At 41.2% G+C, this 27823-nt stretch overlaps 1 protein-coding gene across 10 annotated transcripts in view; it reads right to left on the bottom strand.

Moving 5' to 3' along the window:
* The window catches only part of LOC131036686 (uncharacterized), a 176255-nt gene that overhangs the window by 4511 nt on the left and 143921 nt on the right, over window positions 1–27823 (bottom strand). For 8 of the 10 annotated variants that reach the window (XM_057968643.2, XM_057968638.2, XM_057968639.2 and 5 more), the window contains one exon: window positions 20334–20461. The exons of the other annotated variants lie outside the window; for them this stretch is intronic. In XM_057968643.2, coding sequence (XP_057824626.2) covers window positions 20334–20461 — 128 coding nt within the window. The remainder of the gene's footprint in view (window positions 1–20333; window positions 20462–27823) is intronic. 10 annotated transcript variants of the gene reach the window in all.

Raw genomic sequence — 27823 nt, 5'->3', positions numbered from 1 at the left:
AAACAGTAAGAAGTAGTACAAGCTCAAAGACTCACAACTATTTCTTACAAAATCTACTTTCAAACACTCTTAAAAACAAGTGTAAGCACATAGTCTTACAGCTCCTTTCAAAAGAAAATTTACTCTAATTTGGGTTAATCTCCAATACTTGCAGCTCGAAGACTGCAAATTAGATTTGATTAAGCTCTCAAAGAAACACTTGCAAGAAAGGTAATATGGAACACAAACTCAAGAATATAGCACAAAGACTCAAAGCTTCAGCAATTTTCTTCTATTCCTTTCAATTCTTCAATTTACACATGAAAGCTCAAAAACTTCTTTGCTATAAATTTGGCAGAATTTTTGCTTGCTTTCCAAAAGATATCAATTACAATAGACCCCCTCAAGTATTTATAGAAGAGGAGTCTTGAGAAAAAGGTGGGAGGATCCTAACTAACTTGAGAGATTCTCTCAACCACCAGAACTTATTCAATAACTAACTATGACTTATTCCAACTACAGCCCTAATTGAACACAACTTGTAGTTGCTTTACATGTAATTACAAAAGTGCAAGTAAAGACTCCATCGCTTTGGCTTTGACGGATGTGACAAGAGAATATCGACCAATCTTTAATGGGTTAGTTGTAGAAATCCGCATCCCGACTTTATGTTTGACAGATTGATGAGCGTGCACAGCCATGATCTGTCTTCCCAACTCCATAAGAATGATCTTATTGGTCGGGTATCTAAGAAGCATGTATGGCTGCCCACTATAGCATCCGACTATCATATAAGTAAAAATCGCCCATACTCATTCACTCTTTCCCATGCTTCATCTGACACCCTTTAGTTCTTTAGTCTTGTTAAACTGGCACATGAAGTAACCAAAGAATGCATCTTGAACCCTTCTGAAATGTAATTTGTTGAGTCTCAAAAGCAGCTGATCATAATATTCCCACACAGGTATGAGCGAGTGATCACCCTTGGTAGAAAGACCAGGGAAATGTTTGAGTGATGCTGCCAAATACACTAAGTATGAATTCATGTAGAAAGTCATGGTAGTAGGGCCCGCTGCAAGTTGTTTGCACAAAGCATCGTTGATAATCTCTCCCCACGATATATGATGGGACTGCCTTATGAACATGGTAAATTGATACATCCAAGGCTCAAAAACATTAGAGTGTTCAAGACCCATCATCCTGCTGAGGAGAGTAATGATGTCTCCAATTTCCCACTTAAAGTCACAATGGTACAACTTAGCCCACCTTGTGAAGCCGGCTCGTGGCTCATGAATCCACCTATTAATGTGGTGTTTACAGTCCTTTTCCCTCTTAACATAGTACTCAGCTGCACTATCCTTTGAAATTACCATATAAATAGGTGTTGGTGGTATTCTGAAGACTTTCTCGATAGCATCCGCATCAAGGCGGATTATTGCCTCACCATCATCATTTCTAATGGTTCTTGTCTCCTTGTCGAAGTGATGGGCACAAGCGAGAACAAATTCAGGCACTAGCGCAGCCACTGGAAAAGAAGATCCATGATGAATGTGGCTGTCTAACAACCTCTGCATGTTACTATCCTGCGGATCCTCCAGCCTCTTAATGAATTCTGACATGTCAACATGCCCTATCTCCATATCCTTGATATGATCCAAAGGAGAGGAAACTTGTGAAGGTGTAACTTCATTCTGGTACTTATCATATTTATACTTCATCTTCTTTGGAATGGGAGATGATGGCAAATTTGACATTGAAGGATAACCTGGTATGCTGCGATGAAGACTTAAAAGTGTTAAGGCAACATCATAATCAGCTGCAACTAACATTTTTCCTTCTTCAAATGGGTAGACCTCCAACCCTCGCACTTCACAACTTTGTGAGAGAAAGATGGGAAATAAATGGGAATGCTGAAAACTTGACTTTGACCAATTTCGGATCTTGGGGAGGGTTTCACAAGTATACAAGTGGGGAAGAATGAACATGCAATCGGATTTTTAAAACCCGAATGCAAGTATACTTGTAAAACGGAAAATGAAGAAATGAGTGAAAAATGACATTTGGACATGTGGGAAATGATGTGAACGGAAAGTACGGATATAGCCAATATGGATAGATAAGAATGGGAAGATTTTGGGAACGTCATTTTCAAGAAAATGAAAAGAACTTTCAACATGCAATCTGGTTCTAAAAACCCGATTTTGGAAAAATGGGTATTTTTCATCTTCGCAACTTGGAATTTCGACAAAAGATGGTTAAATTCTTATAACCATAAGGGAAGATCAATTATTTTCATCCAACTCGTAATCAGGATTTAAAATCCCGAATACAAGTAAAGAGGGAAAATGGGGAAGAACAATGCAATTCACAAATTGCTTTGCAAAGGGGAAAATCTCTTTCACAAAACCGATTTTTAGGGCAAAACCAACATATACAAATTTACAACTAGAATGGATAAACAAAAAAACAAGAAAATGGAACAAAAAGAAAAGAAAACATACCTTGCTTCAATCCAAAATGTCTCTCCAAAAGATAAACAATTTTTGAATGAAGAAGACAATCCCTTAAATAGAAAAAGATTCCAAAACCCTTGCCACATTTTCCCAAACTCGGATTTGGAGAATAACAGCAAAAACATGTTTGAAGATGCAAGAAAATAGGTTGAAATTCTATCCAAACCCCACGCCTAGGTGAAAGAAGCAAAAACGAATTAGGGGAGAAGAGATTTGTGGCACCTGAATCAACCAAAAGGTGGCTTGGAAGAATCACGTGTTTGCTACAAACTCGCCTTCAAACTAGTAAACGAATATACCAAATGGCATGAAAAGAGTTTGAATATGCATGAAAATAGCATGAGAATCCAAAACCCCTCTTCTTCCTAAAAAATCTCCACAAAATTTGTTTGAAATCTTCAACAAATCCACCTTCTTGGCTAGTCAGGTTCTTGGAAAAAAGAACAAGTTTCAGTTTTGCATGCAACAATAAAAATCGGGTTTTTGACTTCATATTACATGTTTAAAATGTCACTTTTCATTCCACATGGCAAAATCGGGTTTTAAAAACCCTTTAGCAAGTTTAAAATGCCTTTATTTTCACTCATGAAGCAAATCGGGTTTTTAAAACTCAATTGCAAGTTATAAAATGTCACTTTATTCCCATTTTAGACAAAATCGGGTTTTTGAGAGAGAGAGACAAGTTATAATAACTTGTAAAGGGGAAAATAAAACCCCTTCAACAAGTTTTAATAACTTAACACATGTAATAGGGGAATAAAATCCCCATTACAAGCAAAAACACTAAAATAAGAATTTTATAAAAGAATTAGAAGTGACTTTTTAAATTTGCAATTTAAAATTAACTTGTAACTTATCCAAAAAAACCCTATTAAGACTTAAAAAGCCAAAAAGCATCAAGGGGGAAATAGAAAGTAAGTTACAAGTTCTTTTTTCATAAAGTGCACTTGTAACTTGTTAAAAATTTCCCTAAAAAGAATAAAACAATGAAAAACATTAAAACTTGCAACTTTAGGAAAATTTCCCACCTATGTTTGCCACATACTAGTAAACGATTAAACGCAGAAAGTAAATGCACAGAGCATAACGGAAATATATTAAAGAACTAGTTTTTGTATTAATTCAACAGTCTATGTACATCAAGTGCTTACAACATCACACCAAATACGACTATCATGATGATACTAAGAAGGAAAGGTATGCAATATATAATACCCGAAGGGGTGCGATCAATTGTCGCGTCCAACTGCCTTACGAGACGACTAACTAACTGTCGTAACCCATTATTATCGACGACAACATAACATAATACGACCACATAACATAATGATTATTCCTGACAACATCATCCCCCCAAGAAAAGAATTCATCTCTGGATGACTTAATACAAAATAGAGATGATGGTCATACACTAAATAAAATCAAGGTATAGAAGAAGAAGGGGGTCGAGGGGGCGTCCCTGAACTAGCAGGTGGTAGAGCTGATGATGATGTTGGTGTCAGTCGTGCACGCAGATCGTACACCTGCTGTGTCCGCACCTGCAAGTTCCGCTCAGCAACCTTCCTGTGCTCCATTGCAGATTTAACCATCCGGGCAGCCTCCAGGAGCTTTCTCTCTTTGGCATCCACCGTCTCTTGCACCTGTACCAAACTAGTGCTCAGGGTCGCCTACTCTGCCCTTGCGTCCTCCAACTCTACAGCTAACCATGCCTTCTCGGCAGCAAACTGAGCCCTCTCGGCTTCCCACGCCGCCTCCCGACGGTCCAAGTCTCTATGCACAGTGTCAACCTGGGTGGCCAACTCCTCCTGAGCTCTCTCCACGGCCACCCTCGCAGTCAGATGTTCTGCAGATACGGACTCCGTCTAGTGAAGAGTGTGATACACTTCCCTGAAGGTCTGCTCAATCTGCCTCCTGAGAGACTCCACTGCTGGCATGCTCACTGCCCATGCAGCTAACATCTCTGCTGTCTCAGTTTTTGGCCATCCGCCTCTCTCAAAATAGGCAGCAAATGCCTGCGGACAACCCTCCTGCATAAACCTGAGCAACTGCTCCAACTCCTGAACAGTGCTGTCGAGGCCCTCTGACTGAAGGGAGGCAATAACCTCCCGCCCTCTACGGACCTCTTCCTGAAGATAAGTCTGTACCAGGTCTTGAAAGTAAGTATGCCCTCAGCCCACCATATCTTGGAGGTACGCCTCCACGTCTACCCGACCTGACTACCTGCTTTCTATGTGGCACTCTACCTTGCCTCGCTAGCTGTCCACGCGGACCTCCGCTATTTGCTCCAGTGCCAACTCCCTGCCCTGTACCTCCGTCGAGTGTGTCACATCCCTAGGAGAACCGCTATCTAAGTCCACAACCTCTGCGTCTACGTCCTCCCGAGGGTCACCGCGCACAGGGGGTGGCCCATGAGGGAGAAATGGTAGTAACCGACCTAGGCGACATTGGTGTCATCTCGAACTCCCTACTCAACCAACTATCCTCCTCGAGGGGCTGTGGTCTCCCCCCACCCAGTGTTGTTGCCATCACTGTCTGATCATGCCCTTGCACTTTCCTTGTGGGTACGGATTCCCCGACTTCTTCGGATGGAACTAACTTTGTCCTCCCTTCCTCGGTCCCTGATGGCAGCCCCATTACTACCGACGCCCTCGACTCCCCAAAGGCCGGAATGGACGGAATGCCACCCGTAGGCGGACTCAAATGCGCTAAGGCGGTCAGCATGGGTGTGGCGAACAAGACTTGGGGTGGGGGTGTGGATGCTCGTACCGCCTCGACTAAGCTTGCCCCACTATCTCCATCTGAATCACTCGAGGCTTTGGAGGTCTCTTAACATCCGCTGTCAAAGTCATCAGACTCGGATGCATCCTGTCTTCGCCTCTTCTGCCCTGTCGTAGGTGTCAGCCCTACATCCATATGTTGCCAATAGAAAATGGGTGGCTCCCCTGGTGCCAAACTACCTACCGGTTTGATGACTACTTAGTCATCCGGCAGCTAGGAACATATAGCCTCCAAGAAAAACCCAATGGCATAGTGCGGTGGTGTAGAGTCATGAACTCACACATTCTGTCAGCAAGTACTGTAGCCCATTCGTACTGAACCCCATTCATAAGTCCATTCATCCAAATAATCTGAGGTAGGGCGATATCTAATGCATGGCTGGACCCAATAAGTCGGCTCTTCATGACATCCATGATACAACGCCACGACCCTTCAGCTACAAATGACTTTTTCATTCCCCTATTTTTTGTGGCGTTGATCACAAAGGCCAATTTAGCCGGTGTAAGGTTGCGGGAAACCATCTTCACCTAGTGTTCCTTCGTGTCCTTATTCATTTTCTTAGCTTTCAACTCCACTTTCTTCCCATTGCAGCCTGGGATGCCAAATACCCTCGTAAAATCCGTTGTTGTGAAGGAAACCCTTAGCCTATGGTTGTCGTAGTCAAACGTGCTCGTTCTCGAGGTGGCGTCAAACACGTCGACCATCATTCACAGAGGTACCTCAAATTTCTTTATGGGAAAAACAGGCATCTGGATAGCCCAATGAACTCCTACTCGCTATAAATTCTTTTTCACTTCGTGATCAGCAGCATTCTCCTGCCACCACTTGCGGCACTCGGCTCCATTCACACCCTCGAACATAATAGTGTCGGTGGTGACCTTTCCCGTGGTTGTGGCTGTGGCTATCCTTGGCCTATGTTTCTATTTGCTGGCGTTGATGCTTGTATCGTTGCCTCCTACAACTCAAACTCCGGATGGTAAAACCCTCGCGGTCTTGTCCACGTTTGTCTGCAACTTTGCTCGCCATTGACGTTTGTCAGTTGAATGCATTCCTTGTAGTTTGCCTCCTTAACCTACCAGCTAAGATATGGCTACTCGTAAAACTGTTACACCACTTCCCCTTCTCTGAGGCAATGGTTGCGAGTATGCCAGGAATCCCTTATTCCACAAGAGCGTCTCCTTTCTCTTCGCTGAAGGCCTATGGCTGTGTGTGGCTTTGTGCAGCTACGTGTGCATGTTAATAGTGTTTGTGTTGCGTCTCCCTTGTGTTACGCTCCCTTGTGCTGCAACGGTGTCTTTGCGGGCAACCTGTATTAGTGTTGGTGGCTGGCAACGTCTCTTTATGTTGGGCGGCGGTGTCTTTGCGGTGGTTTCTACCGCACGGTGGTCCAACCGGACAGTGTTTCCACTGTTCAGTGATCCCACCGTTCGACGGTCTCACCGTTCAGTGGTTCCACTACATGATGGTCCCACCGTATGGTGGTTCCACCGTGGCCTTTTTCTTTTTTTTTCTTTCTTTTCCTTTTTTTTTTTTTTTTTCTATATTATTATTTTTTTATTTTTTTTATCATATATATATATATATATATATTCTTTTTTTTCAATTATTTTCATCCTTGAGGACTTACTGGTGCGGCTATCGTTCGCGGTACGGTTTCAATTTCGAGCTGTTCATAGCCTCGGGTACCTGTTTTTCATCCAACGTTGTCAGTCGGATGGCCCTGTTGGTCCCGACTTTGCAAATTCAGAAGGGCCCTAGACATCTCACCTTAAACTTCCCTGGTTTGATCTTGTTTTTCCCATTGTATTTCAAAACCAGCTATCCCAGGGTGAATCTTACCCGTTTTAGATGTTTGTCGTGCCATACTTTTCTTCAAGCTTCTGCGACCTCTGTGGCCCACTGCGCAACCATTCGACGTTCGTCCATCTTGTTCAAGTGGTAGAGCCTCTCCCGCAGGCTTTCCATGTCTCCGAGTCTATTTTCAATTGCTATTCGCAAGCTCGACACCATGAATTCAACAAGCACCACTGCTTCCTGACCATACATCAGTTGAAATGGAGTTTGACCGGTGGTCACTTTGTAAGTCGTTTTGTAGGCCCATAGTACTGAGGGTAACTTCTCCTCCCAGTCTTCCTTTTCAACTCCACAGGACTTGTAGATTACTGACACCAATATTTTATTAGTGGCCTCAGCCTGCCCATTAGCACGTGGGTAGTACGGGCTCGATAGTGAGTGGAAAATCTTAAACTCTGTGGCCAATAGCCATATGACATGGTTCACAAAGTGGCCCCCTCAATCACTTGTCAACTGAATAGGTATACCATATCTCATAATAATTTGTTCATAGATAAATTTAGCCGTACTTACTGCAGAGTTATCCTGGAGAGCCCTCGCCTCCACCCACTTAGTCAAATATTTTGTCGCGACCACAATGTAACGACACCGTCGTATACGGCTAGCCTTAAGAGGCCCTACAAAGTCGAGTCCCCATCGTTCGAAGAGTTCTTGTGCGTGTGAAGGGTTGAGGGGCATGAAGTCCCGTTTCAACAGTTTGCCCGCTCGTTGGCAAGTGTCGCACCCCACGACTCACTCCCGGGCGTCGTTATGTACGGTTGGCCACCACAGCCCTGCCAACAACACCTTGCGAGCGGTATTGTCTGGGCCCATATGTCCGCCTGCAGGTCCTTTGTGTGCCTCCCTCAATACACTGGGGAGTTCTTCCTCCATGACACAACGTCTTAGTACCTGGTCTGGTCCCATTTTGTAGAGTAAGCCATTGATCAATGAAAAGGTCCTGCTCCTCAGTACTAGCTTGCTCCGTTCCCCTGGGGGTATGTCCTCCGGAAATCGAGACGTCGACAGGAACTCTCCAATCTTCTTGTACCACGAAGGGAGGACGGCTATTTGGAACAAGTGTGCATTCGATAAATCATCATTTACTCCCTCCGGAAGTTCCCCTGACTTGATCTGGGACAGCTGATCGACTATGACATGGCTTCGCCCTGGTCTTACCACAATTGTAAAGGTGAACTCCTATAGTAGCAATAGCCAATGGCTTATCCTCCCTTAGATAATAGGCTTGTTTACCAAGTACATTAGTGCCTGGTGGTCTACGTAAAATGTGAATGGTGTAGCGAGTAGGTAATGATACAATTTTTGTACAGCATAGACCATGCCGAGGGCTTCGCGTTCCGTGGTACTATAGTTCTTTTCAACCTTGGAGAGCAACTTGCTCACAAAATAAACGGGATGGTCCAACCCGTGTCCTCCTACTTGGGCTAATGTAGCCCCAATGGCATAATTTGAAGCATCCACATCAACGTGGAATTCCTTATCCCAGTTCAGGTATGCTAGTATAGGTGCTCCCATCAATCTCGTTTTCAACTCTTCAAATGCATCGCTCTGTGGCTTCGTCCATATGTATGGCTCCCCTTTCCGCGTCAATCTATCCAACGAGTGGGACTCCTCAGCAAAGTTCTTGATGAACCTCCTGTACTACCCTACATGACCAAGGAAAGATTTTACCCCAGTGACGTCTGTAGGAGCTTCCATTTCCATTATGACCCGAATCTTGTCAGGATCCGTTTTCAATCCTTCTTTGCACACAATGTGTCCAAGCAATCTTCCCTGTGGTACCATGAATCTACATTTCTTCAGATTAAGGGCCAACTGTGCCCTTCGACATCTCTCCAAACACTCCCCAAGGGCCTTTAGGTGGATGTCATGTCCGTTGTAGATAGACCAATCATCCAGGAAAACTTTGAAGTTCCCTACGGAAATCTTGTCGAAGATGTGCAAGATGATGCGCTGAAAGATCGTCGGTGCATTACAAAGGCCGAAGGGCATCCGGTTGTATGCATACACACCGTCCTCCACCACGAAGGTCGTTTTCAACTTATCCTCCTAGGCGATAGATATCTCGTTGTACCTAGAGAACCCATCCATGAAGGAATAGATTTCATGTCTAGCCACTTCCTCGAGGATGCTGTCGGTGAAGGGTATGGGAAACGGGTCTTTAATAGTGACAGCGTTCAGACATCGGAAGTCTACACAGATCCGGATATGATTGGCCTCTTTCTTGAGGGAAATCACAATGGGAGACACCCATTCGCTTGTCTGCACCTTGAAGATTATGCCCGCTTCCAACATCCGCTCAATTTCGTCATTCACCCGTGCAACATAATTTTTGTTCATACGGTAAGGCCGCTTCCTTAAGGGTTGGGCTCCTGGTACCAATGTTATGCGGTGTACACATAGCTCTGGGGGCACGCCCTTCAGGTCCTTGTACGTCCATGCAAAAACATCCTTGTATTCAAGGAAAATTTTGAAGGTTGCAGCCTTCAGCACTAGATTCCAGTCATCTCCGACAAGGATGATCTTGGCGTCGCTCGTCCCCTAAAGATGTCTCCTTCAAATGGGCTTTGTGATATTTAATAGGCTCACCCTTCAGGAACTGGTGTGCAGGCCTGTCATTCACAGAGGCCTCCCCTTCCTTGTACTCTCTGTATCCTAGAGGAAATATATCTGGTTCTTCCTCGATACTCAATACATTGCACGAGGGTGTAAACAATTCATAGTCTCCCATTTGCCAGTGGAAGAGGCCATTCAAGGAGTCCCTGTCATCCCCCAAGCATGCTTCCAGTTCTAACACCCCTCCGTCACTGGGCTCCATGCTGCATCCATCTCCAACCTCACCCAACTGGTCTCCCTCGGATTCTAAGTCGGAGGAGGATGCCAACTCCTCACTCACCATCTGCGTACGAAGATCGATCACGTACTTCCTCCCCACATTTTCCAAGGAAAGAGTATTCCGCTTCTAGTTATGATTCGCTTTTGCTGCAATGAGCCACCCACGCCCAAGAATGGCGTCGTACCCTTTCTGCTTTAGTGGAATTACTACAAAGTCTAGCACGAATGGTTGCGTGTCAATCATCACCCGCTGGCCCATGAGCGTACCGAGGGGTTTAATCCTGTGTTGATCTGCCCCTAGCAGGTTGAACGTGGGAGGTCACAATGTAGGCTTTCCCAGTTTTTTCCATGTCTCTTCCAGGAGCACATTTACTCCTGACCATCCGTCCACAATGGTGTCTGTCAAGGTAGTCCCCAAGATACCCATTTCTACCACCGCTGGTTGGCGTCCGCTGTTGACTAATAACAACATGGGGTTGATCGTGGGGCTTGCAACCTCCCTCGTTTTCACTTGTGTGGGTATAGAGTTTAAGATAGCCGTTTCCAACTGCGACATGGTTTCCAGGAGGTCTTGAATCTTCACGAGTACCTCCATTTGCAATATTTGCCATAAGATTCTATCTTCTCCCCTCGTATGTGACGAGCTTGTGGCCTCGTGGTTGTTTTGTCCTTGTGCAGCCATTTCTTTTGTGATCTCGTTTCTTGCTTCCCGCACCCTCTCGGTCTCCGTGCGAGTATCTAGGTATGCAGCCTTTTTGGCCTGTGCCCTTGTGATTGCCAACACTTCTGCCTTTGTAGGTTCGATGTTCAAAAGGTTTACTCCTAGCTTCGGGCAATTTGTGTCATCATGGTCGCCTAGCCTACACCATCGACAGAGGTGCTGAGGGGTGGCTTCCTTCATGCAATCCCTATCTAAGTGCCCCCACTGATTGCAGGCCCTACATTGGATCCCTTGTGATTGCCAACACTTCTGCCTTCGTAGGTTCGATGTTCAAAAGGTTTACTCCTAGCTTCGGGCAATTTGCGTCCTCATGGTCGCCTAGCCTACACCATCGGCAGAGGTGTTGAGGGGTGGCTTCCTTCATGCAATCCCGGGCTAAGTGCCCCCACTGATTGCAGGCCCTACATTGGATCATTGGTCGGCCCTTGGCCTCATTCTGGACATGGCTTCGGTTATTGTTCTTGTTGTTATTCCTTTCGCCACCCCGTCTGTTGTCTCAATAACCTCCAGATGATGTTGTTGTGTTGGTCTGTTGAGCCGTACCTGCTGGTGCAGATGTTGTGGCCTGCTTAGTGAACAACACTTGCGTATTTCGAGTCCTCATATTGTATGGGCACTCCTTGATGGAGTGTCCCATTACTTGGCCAAATTCACAAAAGGCCTTCTTCGCGCATGTACCCTTCGTGTGTCCTTCCTCCTTGCACTCCATGCACCACGTCTCCTTCGGTTCGGCTAGTAGAGCATTTCATTGCTTTAAATTCCCTCATCATACACTCCATGTCCCTCTGCAAGGCCGTCACCTTCTTTTTCGACCCCTCATTACCACTCTCATCAGAGGAAGAATCATTTTCCTCAGAGGACTTCCCCTTTTTCCTAGACGTTTTGTATTCACTTTCTAAGTCCATAGCCCTATTGTATGCATCATCATATGACGAAGGAGGGACTATCTTCATTTTCCTCTTCAAACTGGGTTTTAGGCCTTCAACGAACCACCTCTTCTTGAGTCCGTCGGCCGGCTAACTCTCCATTTTCCAAATTTGCTCTTTCAGGTGCCTTCCGTAGGCATGAACTGATTCCTTTTGTCCTTGTTTAGTACTGTAAATCTCTGCCACTATTTCATTATCATCTCAGAGTAGGCGGAACTCCTTCTCGAAGGCTTTCCGCAACGTCTCCCATGTGGCCACTGCAGCTTTATCGATATACGAGTACTAGCTGATGGCAACTCCTCGTAATTTCGCTGGAAATTGCGTTGTCCATTCATCCTGGTTAGTGACACCATTGGCAGCCCATATGGTTTCGCAGGTTCTACAGTGCCTGATGGGATCCTCCTTCTCGTCGCTGGTGAATTTCGGTAGCTTCTGCCTATTGGCCAGTGATGGGGGTCGTGTCCCCAGAGGTGGTTGTGTCTGTGGGGTTCATGTCCCCGGAGGTGGCTGTGTTTGTCATGCACCCGCGCCACTCCTTCCCGCGTCGGCGATGTTTCCTTCTTGAGTGAGTGGGGGTACGGTGTTTTGTACCCACGCGCTTGGTGTGGTGGGTCACAAGAGGGGCTCCTGTCTGTCGTGTGTCTATGCCTCCTCTGCACCTACGGTCGTATGGTTGCCCTTCCCTCCATTCTCACCCACGTCCTCTGCTCGCTCCCTTCGGTGGTTCTCTGTGCAGGGATAAGTTCTTGAACTGATCCCGGGTCTTTTCGACAAAATTCCTTCATAGCCTTGTTCCCTCCAAAAACTCTTCGTGGCTTCTCACCTTATGGTGTTCTGGCGACGCGTATAAATTTTCTTCGGCTTCTGCACCCTCCGTGACACCTCCTTGGTTCCCTTTGGGCAACCCATTGACAAGTCGTCCTTCGGCAAGTTGCCTCAGCCTCCGTCTACGTTCTACTTGTTCCAAAATCAAGGCCCTTTGTGCAGCCTCCCACTCCTCAGTTTTTGCCTTCTTATTTCTATCTTTGTTTAATAGGTTGGGCATTAATTCCCGTACATCTCCATAAATAGCAACAACACATAAAAATAGAACACTTCTTTATTTATTCATCCCGTCGGATACAATTCGTGTCAATAGTACGACACCATTATTATAGTATAGAATGTTCTTTATTCCTCTAGGGGTTCGGGATTCAATTTCCCCTTGGCCTCGTGCCATCCCACTCCGCTTCCCAGCGACGACTGTTTTCTTCGTACTGTTGGAGGACTTGTTAGCGTCGCTCCTCACTGGCAATCTCCTCTAGGCGAGTTCGTTGTGCCAGTGATACCTGTGCAAGCAATTGGGGGAAGTGGTTCATCAACCGGTTCACTTCGGGGCTAACTTCCAATGCGATCCACACGGAACTTGTTGGGACTTCAGCCTCAGTGACCTCTCTTCGCACGTCGGTATCGATGGCCACCTGAAGCAGGATTGAGAATTCCCTCGTTGCAGTGTCTTCTCCCTCGTAGAGCTTCGTTTGCGCGTCGTCGGCCTCTGGGTTAATCTCACAAACGGGTAGGCCCATCGTGTCCGTACGCCATCCGCTCCTTCCTTTCTCGAGTATGTCTAGGCAACAATGCCAGATGTTTGCCACATACGGGTAAACGATTAAACGTAGAAAGTAAATGCACAGAGCATAACGGAAATATATTAAAGAACCAGATTCTATATTAATTCAATAGTCTATGCACATCAAGTGCTTACAACATCACACCAGATACGACTATCATGATGATACTAAGAAGGAAAGGTATGCAATATATAATACCCGAAGGGATGCGACCAACCGTCGCGTCCAATTGCCTTTCGGGACGACTAACTAACTGCCATAACCCATTATTAACTAATTGCCTTTCATCTTTTTTTTTTTAAAAACAATTTGCTCCAAGGTCCGAATTTGGGACTTTCGTGATTTCCGAGCTTTCAAACATTTTGCAAAATCGTGTTTTAAACATATCGCCCCGGGGTCTGAAAAATAGACGTTTGAAGCGACTTTCAGACCAAAACGTGCCTCTTACAGGCTCCAGTTTCGCCCCAGGGTCCAAATTTGGGATTGAAAGTGATTTTCGGGGCCTAGAGCTATCTTTGCAACATTTTAAAAGAACTTTTGCATTGTTTTCGAACCAAGTAGGGAGCATCCATTTTTTGAAATTTTCCCCCCAGGGTCCGAAATCTACCCCTTAGACAATTTTGAAAACTTGCACGGAACGTCGAACCTCCTACTAGCCTTTTGCTAGGTTCCACAAATCTGGATTTAGGAGGCATCAGAATACTAAGGCACTTGGCCAGGCAATTTGATCTTTCATCAGCAGGCGAAAATCATCTCTCGCCCAGACTTTACAAAGGTCGGGTGACAAACCTTATGCAATCGGCCTCGCAGCTCTGGCTTGGCGGGATCCGCCAATTCCTACCACCTTACGCCTATCTAAGGCGATTCTCAAAACTTCGAACAAAGCTCTTGGCGTTCACGCCTGAGAGCTAGACTAGTCAGGAGGACTTATCGGTTCATTACTTCAACGTCAATCAGTTTACGGATCGGTCACGAACTCGCTCGAAGAGACACGAGAAACTCTGCTCGGAACCTCAAGACAACGACCGAAAGCTCAAAACAGGAAAGGGGACCCTATCGGCAACAGGGAGCGTGTGCAATGCACAACACTGCGCTGATGGAAATAGGGAAAATTTCACCTCCGAGTCTGATTAGGCTCCATATAACAACATAATTAGCATTGAAGAAATCTTGGTATTATACATTTTAGAGTTGAAAGTTTGAAACTATCAGTATGAATGATGAAATTTCAAATATTGTGCGTTTGTTGATCATATGACATGTGTAATGTTTCAATTATGGCTCTTATGTTCTCTAAATGCATTAATTTCTTTATGTTTTTTTGTAAAACTATGGTTTGTTTTTTTTGCCGAGTCTTTCACAAGTCTTTCACGAGTCCGAGTCCGAGTCCAAATTTTTGGTTTGCCGAGTCCGTGGCGAGTCCGAGTTTTTGAACTTTGCCCGGGACAATCGAGGGACGGCTTGGCCATCTCCAGCCATCCTGGGGACGGTCAATGGTCTCCAACGAAATCATTGACTGTTTCCGAGTTTCCGGGACAATTTCCAAAAATTTTACTAGATCAGGGTCGGCTTGGAAATGTTTGCGGCTGTCCCCCCGTCCTTGAAACCATTTCCGTTTGCGGAACGTGTGCATTTAGGGTGAAAACGCGTTTCCGAGTAACATTGCAATATACTGCCTTGTGTATGTAATCAGAGTTTGAGCTCATGGGTGTAATATTGTTATTTTCCTAGGTTGCCAATTCGAGTTCGAGCACCAGTTCGGGTTCGAAGAACCAATACGCTGGTACAGCAAAATTTTGAAAAGGGGTTTGGGTTCGTTTGGGTTTGTAAGTACAAAAACATGTAAATTTTATATATATATATGCAGCCTATAAGCATGAATGAAGATTAGCATGTCACATAGCATCATACTAAGTCACCACGTTCGAATTCGAATTCGGCAAACATGAAATTCGGATAAAGTTCGGCAAGTACGAAAAATTCGAAAAAAAAATCGACATTAAATTCGCCTTATATAATTTTTTTTTAAATATAAATAATATATCCAATAAATTAAAAAAATAAAAAATTAATATACAAAACAACAACAAATCAATAAATAAAATAGAATAATAATAAATTAAATATACTAAATATTAATATTTTTAAAAACTGTAAATATAAATGAAAAACAATCAAACAAAAATAATAGAACTCACCCACTAATAAGTTAAAAGTTAAAACTCTCACAGGATGATAAAAATAATAATATTATTAATATTTTAACAATAAAACTCTGACCCGATAAGTTTAAAAACAAATACTTTCACGTTTATGAATATGAACACAGGACCTTCAAGGGAAACCTACGGCCCCTGGGCGAGGGGCTCACGAATTCATAAACGGAGCACGAACACAAACAAACAGAGCACAAACAGACACCAGCAGCTTCAGTCGCATGATGGACGAACTTCACTTCACCTGAAACCTTATAAAACAAAACCCATATTTCCGCCGTATGAATTTGTGTCGAAACCCTAAGAAAACAAACTCACATTTTCGCCATACGAATTTGAGGCGAATATTTACGAATTTTATTAAATTTTTATAGGTTCGGTGAATTTTGAACCTGAAGCCCAAAATTCGCCGAATGCGGTGACACAGGCATCATATATGATATAAACAACAAAACAAACATAAACTTGTAATCATAGCATCATATACATCAAGTTTAATATCAAAATGACAAAATATTCAAGTATCATTGTTTCAACTTTCAACAATTTAAACTTAAAGTTTAATCATAAAATGGATTCTCTAAATTTCTAATTCATCATCCTCATTCTCCTCCTCCTCATCCTCCTCATCAATGACAATGACATGAGATGAGCCAATTTGCACTTGTACTTGCACTATAAGTTTGCTCGCTATTCGTGAAAGACCCCTGATGGATCCCTTCGCTGATCTGCTGTAGTTTTTTTTATTATTTTAATTGAATTTCCTGTTTATTACTATAATCTTCCATAAATAGACACAAGTTGCAGAAGGTTGAGTTCTTTTTATGTTTTGATAGTTTTTCAGCTCGTAATAATTGAAGAACAAGTACATGAAAAGAGTACTGGAAATAAATGTTCATACACAGCCAAATCAGAATCATACGAAGCAGATTTCTGATTATTTAAATCAAAAAATTATCCAAATAGTGATTCCAAACAATTCCAGGAAGATTACAATAAGCAATGAGTCCAACCTGGATGAAGAGTGAATACTGTAATCGAGAAGGAGGCTGCGGCAAATGTCCAAAGCTCTTACATAGCTCCACGTGTGAAGAGAAATGGCTGCAAAGTACGGCCGTATGGCTGTTAGGTGACGCCAAGCTAGAAACCCCAATCTCCACGCTAAACCCTAACTCTGTCCACTGAATCCTCCAGAAAAGATGTCGTACCAACTCTAAGGCACTGAAAACTGAATGCAAGAACCAAATAACCACTGTGCTGGGGGCTACGTCCCAGACAGTGAAGACCCTGAGGTTTTCGTCCCAGATGCTGAATCGCTCTCCAGAGTAAATTCTCCAAATCAAAGATGAAAATGTGTAAAGATGGATGATAATTAGGTTACCATCTCCTTATAACTCCTCTCTAGCTCGAACCCTAAAAGTGTATGAAAAGTGCGCTTAGGCTTATAAAGTCTTATTTCTCATTTTTAGTCGCCAAGTATAGAGAAAACGCCACTTTTTAAATATAAAAGAATTTTGTTCATCAAAAGGGTCCCTGACAAATGGGAAACATTTAGAAAAGTTCAAGAGCTTTCCAACGAGCTATAACACATGGGCATATGCATCCAGATGAAGCCAAAAGCCCCTTATTACTCCAAAATGGCTATAAACATAGCCTTATTTAATTAATTAAACGCTAACTTAGGAAATATTTAAATATATTAAAAATATAACCCAAATAGCTGCAGAAGGCTCAAATGACTCCAAAAGCCTAAAACAGAACCTGCCACCTATCTGTGACTGAAGTCGGAAATCATAATTCCACAGGCAATCTTATCCCTAAAATCTAGGGATGCTCCTAGAAACTAGGAAACATACCCAAATCTTCTGAAACTGAAACCAAGGAATAGTCTCATGGAAACCCAACCCTGGATACTGTCATAACCTCCTAAATAGTAGGGATAGCCTCCACAAATGTAGGAACTGCCTCCTAAAATTAAGGAACTGCTCCAAACTGGTCTACTACTGCCAGAACACCAAATGCCAAACACTGAATATCCTCACTAAGTCTCTATCCACCACTGTCAGCCTACAAGACCCCATAATAAGTTGACTCACATGTCTCTACTAGACAGAGCTAAAGAGGGGACATGACAGTCCTCCCCTCTCGGAGATGCTTGCCCACAAGCAACTGCAACGCTGGATGTTGCAAAATAGACTCACCCTCCCAAGTGGCATCCTCTATGGGAAGATCTCTCCAACGTACCAAATACTCCCGAATCACCCTGCTTCTCAGTCGTTGTTCCCTCACCTCAAGGATCTTTTCAGGAACCAAAGTCAATTTACCTTCCTCATCCATGGGAGGCAAATCGGGTGATACTGTAATATGTTGTCCAAGGGCCTTTTTCAGGCATGATACGTGAAACACATTATGAATTTTACTGCCAGGTGGTAACTCAACCTCATAAGAAACCTCTCCAATGCGCCTGGGAACTCTATATGGCCCATTAAAACGGGCTTTGAGCTTCTCAGCTCCCCCCCCCTTTAAGGGTGCTTTGTCGGTATGGTTGTAAGCATAGGAAAACCATGTCACCCACCTCAAATGCCCTCTCAGTCCTATGCCGATCAGCGTACATCTTTTGCTGATTTTGAGCATGTTGGAAGTTCTCCCTAAGACTCATGATGTCCTGGTTCTCCTGTAACCAATCCTGAGCCAAAGGAACTCTACTGTCACTCAAAGCCAAATCAATGAAGGATAATGCCTCGTAACCATAAAGAGCTCTGAAAGGAGTCATATCTATGGACATGTGGTGCGTAGTATTGTAACAATACACGCCCAAATACAACCAACGTACCCATGCCTTCTGCTGCTGCCCCGACACGTAGCTACGCAAATATCCCTCAATCCACTTATTGACTATCTCGGTCTATCCATCTGTTTGAGGGTGGTAACTAGTAATAGGTGTCAACTCTGTGCCTGCTAGTCTGAAAAGTTCCTGCCAAAAGGAACTCATGAATCTACTATCCCTGTCACTCACTATGGTCTTCGAAAGACCATGGAGTCTAAATACCTCTCTGAAAAATAGCTCAGCCACCTGAGATGCTGAGAAATCAATTGCAATGGGAAAGAAGTGGGCATATTTTGTTAATCCATCTACTACAACATAGATACAATCTTTCCCCTGAACCCGAGGAAGACCTGTAATGAAATCCATAGAAATCCCTGTCCACTTTTGTTCCGGTATAGGCAAGGGTTGTAACAAGCCAGCGGGGTAGGTATGCTCCGACTTGTTCTGCTAACAAGTTATACACTCACGGACAAGACGCAAAACGTCATCTTTGAGACCCTTCCACGAGAATCTCTCCCGGACCGCTTGGTAAGTCTTACCATACCCTGGATGTCTTGCTCTAGGAGTATCATGAAAAGCATGCAAAATTTGTTCCTTCAACTATGAACCAGGAACAAGATAAACCCTGCCCTTGTAGTAGATAAAGTCATCTACCACACTGTATCTATCATCCACTACCAATCCATCCATGACCTCACGAGCATGCTCCTAGAAACTAGGAAACATACCCAAATCTTCTTAAACTGAAACCAAGGAATAGTCTCATGGAAACCCAAACCTGGATACTGTCATAAACTCCTAAATAGTAGGAAAATCCTCCACAAATGTAGGAACTGCCTCCTAAAATTAAGGAACTACTCCAAACTGGTCTACTACTGCCAGAACACCAAATCCCAAACACTGAATATCCTCACTGAGTCTCTATCCACCACTGTCAGCCTACAAGACCCCATAATAAACTGACTCACATGTCTCTGCTAGATAGAGCTAAAGAGGAGACATGACAATTCCAGTCATCAAGTGTTAATGCAACAAGTTGAGAAGCGGAAGCATCCAAATCAGTATGCTAAACTAAACTCTCCCCTTGGGTGTAGTCATGTTGTTTGTGTGAAAGAAGACATAGGTTGGAATGCACATATACTAAACTCTCCGCTCTTTTTGATAGCAACCTATTGCGCTTTACTGAGTGGATGAAAGAGTATGTGCTCCAATTTCTTTCGGAAGCAGATGAACTAGCAACCTATGAAGACAAAGTAAACTATAAATAAACTTGTGATAAATTTTAATTAATCAAACTTACTTATGATTAAACTTTGACAGCAAGGGGTTGTAGGTGTTGGAAGCATGCGCCATGGAAGTACCACCAACTATGAGCATCCTTCTTAGATCTATGACGAAGAGTATCAACACTTAGACCATTCCCATCTACAAATTCTATGAACTCGTTTGTAACAATATCTCGCAAATCATCATGAAGACATAGTCTAAAGAATGCTGCCTTGTACCCATCAGATACTTCTAGATCTCTCCATGGTGGAATCCTTCCTGGTTTATCAAGAAATTGATTGCCATGGTACTTTTGTGTCAAGGCATAGGCAAGAAGATGCAAAGGAGTAGTCATCTTATTCCACCTTTCTACAACAATTGCTTCCACTTCTTTGAAAAATTTCTCATTGGGGTCTTTCAAAAAAAATTAAATTTTGCTAAAAATAACTTATTTTGGGTCGGCTGGCCCTCGGGGTTCAAACTGGGTCTGCCCGGGTCTGTTTTGGTTCACACCCGGCCTGTGGAAACAGACCCTATCCGAACCACAGCTAGACCGGACCAGAACCCCAGACCCGAACCGGACCGGACCAGGGGGCTAGGGGGCCAAACCCTGTAACCTAGTTATTTTCCTTTTAAATGAAAACATCACTACATATCCAAGTTGATGGCAAAATAACTGTCTTACAACCTCCACAAAGCATAAGCCTTGACATTTTCAATCTATACTATTATTAATTGAATCAAAAAATTGTATCCATAACTCTGCAAATAATGTTCAAAGCTACAAATAAAGGACAGAGAATGCTACCTCTCCAAGTCAAACAACATTCCTTCATCAGTTCCTAGAAATAGATCATCAATGGATGAGGTTGCAGTGCAAATAAGTCGGCAATGATGATTGTAGAGTTCATCGACAAGTGTAATAAACCTTCTTGCCTGTAATTTTTAAAAAAAAAAAAGTTAAAATTCAAATAAAGAGGAAACCGATATCTAAACTAATATCTTGTCATTGATGGTATAAAATGCTCTAAGAATACTTCATTGGATTAGGTATTTTCAGCTAAAAGAATACTAAAAATGATTATACAAGAGATACAATATTTTTCATGTTATTGGATTAGTCCATCTATGTTAATGTTGTAGCAGCAAGAGGTATCCGTATCTGACTTGTTGATTTTGGTATATGCATGGCTGTAGATTTTATTTTTGTTTATTCTCTATTATTTCTACCTATCGTCCATTGATTGATTGTATGTGTTCATCACTTCATTTATATATATTGGTGCTGTCCCTTCACTAAGGGTCACCACTCTTGGCCCAATAATTATATTATGATATTATATAATATAATTATATTCTTATATTATAATAATATAATATAATCTCAATAATAATATAAGATAATTATATTATATTATATTATATAATCTCAATAACAATAATAATATAATTATTATATCATAATAATTATATTATCACAAATATTATCCCAAAAAAATATAATAATTATATTATCAATACCAATCAATATAATTATTATATCACAATAATTATCACAACCTTTATGTTATCTATGTCGGCCTATAGGAATTTGATCAACACCCCATCTTAGCCGATTAGGCCAATTAGGCCACTTACACATTTGTCTTCCTCAGGCTGGAAGTGATAACCGACTCTATCAATCTTCAACATGACTGCTATCTAAATATATATCTCATCGCTGCATTACATCAGCGATTCCATTCTTTATTTTGCATGATCGATGTTGCTAACATGTTAATCAATGTTAGGATTATTATATTGTTGTCATTCTAATCACCGATATACACATTGCTTTTATTAATTAGTTATGTTTAGTTAGCATGTATTATGTCTTGTTTGCCTATCAGTGATTACACATCGCACCCCCTCATTTGGTATGCAACCCGATTGAGGTCAGAACCCCTCACCGAAATTGCAAGAGTATTTATCTTCTCTCGGGGGCAATTGCTAGGCGTGTGGTTGTGAGGAGAGACCAATACTGATCTGACATATACATCATAGGAGAGGCTGATGTAAATTCAGTGTATACGATATAGAGGGTTATGTTGTTCTCTTCTAACACATCTATATTTGTTTGTGGTCTGCAGAAAATATACGTGTGAAGTCGGGATATTACAATTGCTGTGTAATTTATAAAGATCATTTGCTGTGCATCTTCACGCAGCGATTGTTGCCGGGAATAATCATTATGTCATGTTGTCGTATTATGTTATGTTGTCGTCGGTAATTATGAGTTACGATAGTCAGTTAGTCGTCCCGAAGGGTAGTTGGACGCGACGGTTGGTCACACCCCTTCGGGTATTATATATTGCATACCTTCCCTTCGTAGTGGCATCATCATAGTCGTATCTGGGTGTAATGTTATAAGCACTTGATGTACATGGATTGTTGAATTAATACAAAAGCTGGTTGTTTAATATATTTCCATTATGTTCTGTGCATTTGCTTTCTGCGTTTAATCGTTTACCGTATGTGGCAAACATTTGGCGCTGCCCCAGACCCCCAGTTTATTTTTGAGCTACAATACACTTTTTGAAGTTGGGCGAAGGGCATCCGAGAAGTCAAAGTAAGTGTTGGGGTTGTTCCGTACTATGAGAAAGAAGCCTGAAGCTAAGCATTGGCGGGGAAGCCATAAGCCGAAGAGGGAGACGGATTTGGAGGTTGCGAACAAATAGAGTTTGAGGGAAGGCATTGCAAGAACGCAAAGTCATACGGCACCAGGGAGTTATTCAGTTTAGTTATCAGCCATTGGGGAGTGTGATGGAGGATTTGAGGAACTCAGAGTATGTCTCGGTTGGACGTGAGGTTGCCTTGGTGGATGCATAAGGGCTCGGGAGGAGCTGACCACCGGGTTGGAGGCAGTAGTAGCGGGAGACTCAGCTCAGCGTACACAGGTCTTGGATGCCGAGAGGGCAACACAGGTGGCTATCGAGGACAAATTGGCTAGGGAGACAGTATCATTTGAGTAGCAATTGGTGGAGGCTAAGACTAAAAAGCGTGTTTTGCAGACAAGTTTGGTTTAGGCATAGGAGGATTGTGATGTCAAGAAAAAAAAAAGAACTCCTTGTGGAAGCAATAATGGTGACATCCGCACTTGAGCATCGGATGGTAGCAGAAAAGGGTTTTCAGGCAAGGACGTAGCAGGTGTAGGAGTTCCACACTCGACTAGCATTAGCAGTTCCTACAATTCTCTACCTTGGTTTTGTTTAATGTCCTCTCTATTTTGTATTAAGTCATCCGGAGACGACTTCTTTTCTTGGGGGGGATGATGTTGCCAGGAATAATCATTATGTCATGTTGTCGTATTATGTTATGTTGTCGTCGGTAATTATGAGTTACGGCAGTCAGTTAGTCATCCCGAAGGGCAGTTGGATGCGACAGTTGGTCACACCCCTTCGGGTATTATATATTGCATACCTTCCCTTCATAGTGGCATCATCATAGTCATATCTGGGTGTAATGTTATAAGCACTTGATGTACATGGACTGTTGAATTAATACAAAACGGGTTCTTTAATATATTTCCATTATGTTCTGTGCATTTGCTTTCTGCGTTTAATCGTTTACCGTATGTGGCAAACAGCGATTTTATAAATAAGCAAATTGATTATACTAGAAGGATCGAGTGACTAAAGAAGGCATTAATATCCTCAACATATTAATATATTGCTTCAGAATTTATAATATCAAAGAAAATTTAATTCTGATCCAAATTCAACAATCTGAACTTGTAATGTCCCCGTTCTGTAATAAGCTAAACTATCACAAGGAAATAAATTACTTTTCAATCTTCATGGAAACAGAAATTAAATCTTTTATGTGTAACTGAAATGAACATTTTACTAATCTTTTCCATAGAGATGCATAATTTCTAAAATATTGCATAAACAATATAACATCATGAAACATTATATATATTGTACATCATAAAGGAAGAGGAAGGGTAAGAATTTACAGAATCATTCAGCTTTCCAATCCGAATTCTCTTACAAGTCTCCGCATAGTTTAAGAGAGGGAGAGCATCATCAAGGGCTTTACCTCCAACCATAGACCTAGCAATCCCCCACACAACTTCCATAAGGAAGTGGCCCTACCCTTCATGAGGGTACAAACAAAGAACTAAGTCTAATTGCCATTTTGCCATCTCAGCCTGGTGTTTAAAACCTACACCACTCTAGTTGGTCACACACTATAGGTACCTCCTAACTAGAATGACCATCTAACTAGAAAGTTGTAATGTCCCCATCCAATCCAAACCATTCCAAGACTAAGTCTATATGAGCACAGTTCACCAAGGTTGACCGAATACGGGAAGTCTCCTATGGAGACGAATTTGGAAGTAAGACTCAAATCGATATCAGTAAGGACCAGTCAAAAGAATACTGTTTAGACTTACTACACAAGTATAACCGACATTAAGAGTTAATTGGACAATGATTATGATAAGAGAGATTGTTTATGTGCAAGCACAATTTGATAATGATAATCTACATCATTACCGATGGATTTGTGAAAAGACACAAGCTAGAAGGTTAATGGCAGCAATTAAATCTTAAAACAGAATTACCAAGAGAGATCATCGTGGGAGATAGAAATGGAATAATTAATACTGTCATGTCCCCTCCTTGATCGTTATTTATAATCTAAATGAAACAAATATTATTATAAACTAAAATAATCAACAAATGATTATTTGAAATTATTAATATTTAATTATTAAATATTATTATTAATATTTATTAATATTTAATTATTAAATATTATTATTATTATTCACAAATTAATATTGAAAATTATTATACAAAAATTATTTAGTAATATGTAAATCACATTTTATTATTAATAGAATTTAATATTGTTACAATTAATATTACTAATGCAATTTAATATTGATACTATTAATATAATTTAATACTGTTAATACAACTTGCTTGCGCATATATATATATAAAAGAGAGGCAATGATATTTGGTGATAATAATATAACTTTATCGCTGTGAAATTTGGATACATTGTTATATAATTATCAGGCACAACTCATGGTGCGAATTATTATTGAAGGAAACACATTTGGAGATTAATATACCTACTTGATAATATAATTTTTGGAAGAGATTATTGTGATGTCCCTATCTTTTCACGTCATGTCAACCCAATAACTCAATTGGTGATGCATCTCGAGAAGACAAAATTGCAGTAATACTTGCAAAGGCATATAGAGATAATTATGTATAGTATCCATAAAGATGATCATCACTTAAGAGAAACCATCGCCAAGTATGGAGCATCGATAGAAGCAATCCTGGCCTGCATTCCATACACCTGAGTGTGCTCATCTGGTAGATCCCATTCAGAATCTGAAGAATGATGCGGAATAGCGAATAAACAAATAGGTCAATTATAAAAGACATTAAATAAACATTTTGGCAAGTATCAATCAGCGATTTGTGGAAGAATAATAATGATTATCGAATTGACTAATTATATTAGTCACTATTTGGTAGTTAGCAACGGATACAGAAATTACTATGCATCGTTGGGTAATAACTATTAAATTAATGACGAATTGATGAATGTTATTATGAATATGTATTAGAGATACAAGTCTAATCGTTGTCATGAAGAGATACAATTTTGAAGGGGCAAGAGTCACGTCTTCATAACCTGACTGACCATTCCAAATGCGAGGTATAAGAAGGGATTCTGAATCATTCACCCAGCATCGGAAAAGAAGGATAAAAGGATTTTAGATTACAACATAAGAGAATCTAGGGATCAAGTCTCGGACCCAACATTGTACGTCTGAAGCAAAGATCCAGCCACAGCAGTTACAGCACTAAACACCCTATAGAACATCATTCCCAGATTTGGACAGCAGTAATCGAATTGTGTATATTGTATATTTCCAATAAGAAACAACTGTTCATATTACTATTGTCAGTATCAATCTATAGTTCATGAAATATTAATATTGTCACAGCAAGTAATGGTGTACTGGGTGCAAATCAATATTGCTATTATATGATTACATCTCCAAATGCTTAGGTTATTGTAAGAACCGAGTGTCAATTATCTCATAATCTTTACATTGTCCGATAAGGGACATTACAATTATGTTTGGAGATACACCATGAAGATATTCCAATTATAATGCTAGGTGAGTATAACACTATGCTGAGTTTTGAGGATCATCACATAGTGATAATAAGTGCACAAAAACCATCCAAGCTAGTTGTCAAAGCCAATTGTTAAGATAAAGGAAAAACATCACCGACCCATGTTTGAAGATGAATGTCCCTTGACACTCATTACCATTTGGTGTTAGTAACTTCTTTTCCAATAAAAGTCATCTTTTTGTCTGCTCTACAAACTCAAATACAATGATTTAATCTCAATTAGTCTGATCATTATCAAAAATAGGCTCATGTATTACCTCTTGTAGGCCTAACTATTCATTACACTAGAGAATTTAACTAAGCCCCACAATTAATTGAAAAGGACATGGGTAATCTCAAGTTCAACTAAGGCCATTGTGGACATAAGTAACTTCAATGGAATGAACCCCACAATGAAACCTAGTAGGGACATTACAAATACGAAAGCTCTAATCTTTATGCCGCTTTAATTATTGATAGAGTGGCACGGTTAATTGAGTCAACAGAACTAATACTATCAATCTTTCCATCTTTATTGCTGAGAAGAGAGATAACAAAAGCACAAATTTGAAGATATCCAAATTCTACCAAGTATCATTACATATTAAAGAATATTGATTAAGAGTCAAGAGACTAATTAATAAATAATTAGTCTATGTGCCAGATTGGTAACTACAAACTGAAACCAATCAGCACCAGTCAAGAGAATCTGTTTGCTATGATAAGGTGAGATTGCAACAATACGAGATACAATTAAGTAATTACCAGCGGTAATCAGTGGCGGTAATTAACATACATGTCCAATTTATATGAAATAACACATCAATTGTGAAAAGGTGAGATGAGCATAAAAGCTTAATTGCATGAGTCAGGAAGTGACATCGATTAAGGGATAACACTAATCCTTAGTATATTGAATGGATGTGATTTGCTTATGAAGTGACAAAAGAAGGGAGAGACATGTCTCTTTGGCCTTCAAACAATGCAACCCTTCAATCTTGTAAGATATTTAATGAGTATCGAATCCATGCTCTCAATCATCGATTTTGGAAACTTATAACTTTTAATCCTTGATTGGATCTGCTCAATTGAGCAAGTGCCTATTTGGCATAAATCGGCTGCAAGCACATAATTACAAATCAGAGATGGCACCAGTGATTGCAAGTGAAGAAAGCATATATCGAAAATAGCATCAACCCTATCATTGCAAGTTATTATATCAGGATCAGACACAACAACTATATCACTATAAGTGATATTGGCTATCATATATTGCATGTATTAAGAGTTTATATCAGAGACAGCAAATACATAATTGCTATGAGCAATACCATATTGTATCTCATTGCATATTCATATTGCCATACCTAACATAGCAGAGATCCTAAGAGAGCATTGCACTTAGTGCAAATCATATTGATTCACTTAAGCATATTCTTATATAAATCAGAGATAGCAAGTGGTATTGATAATTGTCATTTTATATTTAATTGCCCTTATATTATCAATTACATAAGTTCATAGCAAAATCAGATATTGTAATTCTAATGAATTTAATTAATTGTCCCATAATCCCTAGTTATCCTAACAAGGGACATTACAAAAGTGTATCTAATTCATGTGAACTAATGGTCACACGCATAGCACTGTGCCACCTTGGCCAAGATTTTAAGTTGCAAGCACAATTTAGGCATTGTCAATGTTCACCACCCTTACTCGGCTTGTACATTCAATCTTCAGTTCAACTAACTCACTGGTTTACTCAACCAACTAGACACGCCAACTGTTTAATGTCTACTAACACTAACAGACATTATCGTACATCATTGGAATGTAACCCGCTAGAGAAGCCATCTACTTTATTGTCTGCTGACACTAATGGTCATTAATGACCTATATGAACTATAAGTTAACAGTTTTCTTTATTTTCTAGTAGTTTCCCTATTAGTTGAACATGGACAACCTACCTTCCTGAGTTCACAAGGATTATCACTACTCAACTGTGATATTAAATTATAAATCAATACATATTTAACAAATCCAACAAATAGCCTTATCCGGAAACTAAAATGAATGCTACTCCTACAAAGCTGGGTCCTTG

The sequence above is a fragment of the Cryptomeria japonica genome, chromosome 1, assembly GCF_030272615.1.
Source record: "Cryptomeria japonica chromosome 1, Sugi_1.0, whole genome shotgun sequence".
Lineage (NCBI taxonomy): Eukaryota > Viridiplantae > Streptophyta > Pinopsida > Cupressales > Cupressaceae > Cryptomeria > Cryptomeria japonica.
The sequence above is the reverse complement of the archived record's forward strand: the minus strand, read 5'-3'. Positions and strand labels throughout refer to the sequence as shown.